Raw genomic sequence first — 5,848 nt, forward strand, 5'->3', positions numbered from 1 at the left:
AGCACGACTTTAAAGCACTTCCCAGCCAGGCCCGCTAGGAACGTCCGAATTGGCAGTTTCTAGAGAGACAAGCTCGGCTGAAGCAGGGGAGGGAAATGCGGCGCTGAGCTCATGCAACCACAGAGATGGCGCGAGCTCGTGCCCGTCTTCGTAAAATCGGCAGGACGATTTCGGGTTACCTCCCGCCGATTCGGCCGCCCTATATAGCCCCCTTCACCTCACCACCGAAACTCCTGCCACTCTCCTGCCCCCTTTCGAGCTTTGCCTCCAAGGTGCATCTCAACCGACGAGCAGGTAAGCGGCGCTCCTTCTCGGGCCGGCAGTCCACGGCAGCAGCGACTCGTCTCATCTTCTTCGGCCGTTTCCGAGTTTCCCTTGAGCTGCAGTGATGGCCTCTGTGAGTTCAATCACCCCCTTCTCTGTATTTGTTGTAGCTAGATCTGGCAGCATGTGGTAGGGTTTGATGTTTAATCATGTGGTAGGGTTTGATTTTTGTGAATGGAGTTTAAATCAGCCTAACGGGCTCGGTTTGACTCCTAACAAACATATATTTTTCGTTTTCCTTTTCCTCTCTCCTTTTCTTTTTGTCCTACATATTGTTTTCTATTTTTTTTATTTTTTTTACTTTTCTTTCTTCTTTTATCTTTTTGGATAAGAGCTAAACATAGACTCATCAGCGCAAATATGATTTATTAACCCATTATCGGCAAAATTTTCATGCATTTGTATTACATTTTTTACTATATTCACTAAAAGTCTAGATATTCATTTAATGGATTAAATATAGCAAACAGCTTTCGAAAAGCGCCAAATTTTGACATGAATCATGTAATGTATAGTATATTTAGTGTAGAAAAAATTTCAAGGCCAACGGTGAAGCAGCGGTCGCATTGCCTTCAAACATGGCATGTTCCCTCTCGAAACTATGTATCTTCCTTGGAGATTGTCCGGTTTCTACGCATGAACACTTTTGAGAAAGCTTCTCAAAATTTTACCACAACATGTTGATGACATATAAAGACACAAGGCCAAGTTTCATGCTTTTCAGACTTCGTTTGCATTTTTCACAATATTGTTCAGTTTTTACGCATTCTACATGACCACTTTTGAGAAAGCTTATCAAACTTTTACCACAACATGTTGATGGCATTTAAAGACATGATGCGAAGTTTCATGCTTTTCAGACTTCATTTGCATTTTTTTGGTTTTCAAAAATAACAAACTCCATGTTCGGGGTCGAGTGTTGGCACCCTCATGTTTGTAGTTCATATATTCTCCTTGTACAAGGCCTAAATATATACTCAATAACACAAATATGATTTTTCAGTCCAGTTTGCACAATGTTTTCGTGCACTTGCCGTTCAAATTTGAATTATATTCACTAAATGCCTAGAAATGCACTTAATTTCTTAAATATAGAAAACGGATTCCGAAAAGTGCCAAATTTTGACATGAATCATGTAATGGAGTATCTTGAGTGTACAAATTTTTTCAAGGCCGACCGTGAAGCAGCGGTCGCATCACCTTTAAACATGCATTTTTCAGAATTAAAATACTAACAAACTTCATATTTGGGGTTGAGTATTGGCACCCTCATGTTTGTAGTTCCTTTATTTCCGTTGTATAAGGCCTAGACATATACTCAGTAAAAATAATATACAAAAAATGATACAAGAGAAAGGAGAAGAAAAAACACACACAAAAAAAGTGTAAGCCGAGTGTTTTTTTATCGAATACTCAACTTATAGCGCCTGCCATCACGGAGCCGTCATGTGCGGTGACGGTGACTAAGTGACAGTTTTTCTTTTTTGAGGTTACCAAGTGACAGTTATTTTGCCGATTCTTGCATGTAAGCTGAGCGTTTTTCATGAAATAACTCAAGTTCTTTATGTAAGCCGAGTGTTTTTTGACGGTACTTGGCTTATACTTGGATAAAACGAGTGTTGGTTTGCCGGTACTCAGCTTACACTTACATAAGCTGAGTACACGATAATTTACACTCGGTTTAGGTCCGCAACATGTGATTTTCCTGTGGTGAAACGCATCCATGTATCACGAGATGCATGCATGTCTACGCGACAAGATCGAGATTGTGCTGTGATGCGTCGGTTGATCCCAGCCAGCTAACAAATTCGGCCGGTGCCTATATGTCCGTGATTGCTTCCGGTACCAGGCACATGCATGACTTGTACACTCTTGTCTTTTCCGGCGGGCGGCCGTGCTTTTCGCTAGCTGGAGGGCGCGCATGCAGTTGAGAGCGTAGCCGGCCGCGACGGCCACACCTGACCTGCCTCCCGACACACGCACGATCGACGATACACACACACCCTACCGCATCCGATCAGGGCATATACAATGGTTGATAAGATAATTTTATCTTAAATTTTGCATGTAACTTAAAGATGACAAAGAAAAATGTTTATAATGAATCATCTCTTAGCCTTATCTTCAATAATTAGCAATTCCTAAAAATGTGGTGAGACATATTGTGCTAAAAGATCATCACTTGTCTTATCTTAAATAACATAAGATAAGCCTTTTTTTATGAGTTCTCTTTCCTCCACCTCATCATTTATCCCACGTGGCATCCCTAAGATAGCACCATTATACATGCCCTTAATCAATCATTCACCATTAATCTCTGTCGTCGACACACAACCTCATCAGTGTCACGCCTCAACAGTTAGTTAGCTCGTTAATTAAGCACGTAGTACTAAGCACACTCTCTGTGACTCTGTCTGTCGATTGTAGTACTAAACTACTAAGTACTTCAGTCGCCATCCTGCAACCCCCGTCCACTAGCTGCTTGATTCCTCTCTTCTTCTGCTACCTCCTTCCAACCACAAGCTCTCTAGCTAGCGAGCTAGCTGCTTCTCTTTATAAAGGCCGTTCCAGAGCTCCGTCTGCCATTCCAGAGCTGCAAGACTGCAAAAGAAATCGCTACCTTTCTGCCTCACTTCTTCTACTTCAGTTGATTAATGGGGATGGGGTTCCCGGCGGCGGTGCACGCGGAGGTGCCAAGGCTGCTGCTCAACCTCCTCTTCCTGCTCGACCACCTCCACCGCCTCTCCTCCTGGCTACTCCGCCTTGTCGGCGTCGGCATACACGACGGCCTGAGCCTCAGCTTCGACTACCCCACTGCCTCCGACTTCGCCGACCACCACCACCAACACCACCATGGCCTTGAGCTGGAGCTGGAGAAGCATTCCCCGGCCGTGCGCTTCGACGCGCTCTCCACTACTGGAGACGACACGCTGCTGCTGCCGGAGGGCTGCGCGGTGTGCCTCGGCGATTTCCACGGCGCCACGCGCGTGCGCCGGCCGCGCGGGTGCCGGCATGTCTTCCACCGCGCCTGCCTCGACCGCTGGGCCGCCTACGGCCACCGCACCTGTCCGCTCTGCCGGGCGCCTCTTCTCCCGCCCTTCCTCCTGCCGCTGCCGCTTCCGGCGTCGTGACTCCCCCGCCGAGTGTTGTTTGCACAAGCCGGCGACTGCAGCAGGCGTATCCTGACGAGGGTGTTCTGAATTTGTCGCCTACGGTTGGGTTTCTATGGAAACCAACCCAACCACAGCACGGGCCAAGGAGGCCATGGCGGTGAGATGTTGAAATATTTTCCGATCGGCCCCTCTTTTCGAGAGATTCTCACAATAAAGACCCCAGGGATGGGGATTAGTTCCTTGTTCAAGTTTCAGTTAATTTGGATTTCACTCAAGTAAGAAATCCATACACCAAGAAGAAGAAGTGGACATATATACATCAGGAAATATATTATATGAAGTAGATAGAGGGGATGAATTTGAATATATGCAGAGATACTTGAGAATATATCTAGATACATATGTGGGGCCTGATGTTGCTACTGTACTGGAATGCAACCAATTATCGTTGGACTTCGTGAGTGTGGAGTCTTCTCACTACCTACGTGAAGCAAATAAGGTGGCTCATGAGTTAGCACAATATTCTTTTAAAGATAATACTTCCATGTTTTGGGATTTTTTTCATCCCTCACTTTATTTCTCACTCCTATGTAAACGATCTTGCTATTAATATCTGCTTTATTGAGTGGTTTTTCACTTAAATAGAGACATTTTTTATTCCATTATGTATTTGTTACCTCATCTGTTAATATGGTAAATAACTTTGTTACATGGAAATGTGTTGACTTAATTATTAATTGGGCTAATACTCAAATAGGAGATAAAATAATTACAGTATTCTACTTAGACTCGTGCATAGTAGAATCCTCCAACAAGATACTTATAGATAAAACAACCACAAAGACATATAAACATGCTGTAATACATGTATAATGTCAAGCACATCGCATTGTCATCCATGGAAACTACATCTTTCGTTGTCTCTAAATAAATGGAACAAATTACTCCACTAATGAATGCATGTGCTTTGTAATTTTTTATGCTTCTTTAGATTGAGATCAGCCGGATTTTAAAAAAACTAGACTATAATATGACAAAAGCAACATAATTTCGAATAAAAATAATAATTCACTTTTCTTGTTGCATCTATGAAGATATAAGTTTGTGTATGCCAATAAAAATTCAATTTTTAAGTATTACTAATACATATATGTGGTGAGTATTTTTAAACATAATATAAATACTAGTCAAATTTTGTAATAGAGTGTAATAAAATAAAAATATTTAGTATAAATATGTGATTACGAAATACTACAAGATGATTATGTGGATGTGAAAAGTGTCTTCATGTTTGGTATAATACATGTTAATTATGACATATCCATCTATATCAGCTTCTCCAATGGCTCATCAATAATATTTTTTTAGTCCTGTAGTTCAAGACCTTGCATGTTAATTACTTAGTTAACAAAATAATGTTCGATTTACATTTAAAAGTGTGACCATTATGTCTCACATATCATTAGAAGGACTAGGGCGAGCAGGCTCAGGGCTGGTGTTGGGCGAAGAAAATCCATCGTCATGAATGGCTCATATTCTCAAAAAAACTCATTATCTTGTCTCTTTCTGATGGTTAAATAAGATTGATGATTATTTTGGAGGTTGATAAATTTATGGCTTAACTATTTTGGTCAGGCATCGGAGGATTAACCATCGGAATGATAGCCTTTGATTTATAAATTTGGTTTAAATAGTTCAATGTTAACTTCGAATTTGAAATTACTGAATTTCATAAATGAGGAGGTTTTGGTTAGCAGACCTAGCACTGGCGTTTACCGCAATGAAGTCTCAGGAAGGGCATTTATGTCATGATTTTCTTTACCGAATTATCGGTATATTTTATCTGATCGTTTTTGTTCTCACAAGCTATTTATTTTGAACACATTCACAAAATACAACACTTAACTTACGTGATTTACAAATCCATATTTTTATCTTGTAGTGTCTTCTAGGACTTTTCAAAGCTAATTTGGATAGCTATATTTTTTCCTAGCAACATGGTGAGTATGGTTCTATGCATGGCCTAGTCTGTGACTTTTGTTGCCAAGTCTCAACTTTATTTTGGTCTATGAAATTAAATATTAATATGTTATATATTAGTTTACCCAGGCTTCATAAAAGTTCTGGCTCCACCTCTAATGCGAGTTGAATCAATAAGCCACCTCGGGAACTAACAATGAGAGGTTGTGTTTACTCCTAGGGGAACAAACGTGTTGTTCTGCATTTGTTAAAAGAAGTAATTTTCCCTTGATGTACCGGTGGCTGCATGGGCCAATGGGAGAATGACCCAACACACACGGTGCATAACTAAAAGACACTAGTCGTCAACCCGTGCATTCGCACGGGTTAGCATTATACATAACTACACTTAGTAAATGTTCATGGAAAAAACACTTATTCTACTTGCAATT

The 5,848-nt window shown here is 41.2% G+C and overlaps 1 protein-coding gene across 1 annotated transcript; it reads left to right on the plus strand.

Annotated features, from left to right (window-relative positions):
- The first annotated feature begins 2,788 nt into the window (after positions 1–2,788).
- Positions 2,789–4,062, plus strand: LOC125529580 (brassinosteroid-responsive RING protein 1-like). Its single transcript, XM_048693988.1, has one exon. The coding sequence runs from the start codon at positions 2,979–2,981 to the stop codon at positions 3,453–3,455; it is 477 nt and encodes a 158-aa protein (XP_048549945.1). The 5' UTR covers positions 2,789–2,978; the 3' UTR covers positions 3,456–4,062.
- The last annotated feature ends 1,786 nt before the right edge of the window (positions 4,063–5,848 follow it).

This window comes from Triticum urartu, unplaced genomic scaffold (genome assembly GCF_003073215.2).
Source record: "Triticum urartu cultivar G1812 unplaced genomic scaffold, Tu2.1 TuUngrouped_contig_5706, whole genome shotgun sequence".
NCBI lineage: Eukaryota > Viridiplantae > Streptophyta > Magnoliopsida > Poales > Poaceae > Triticum > Triticum urartu.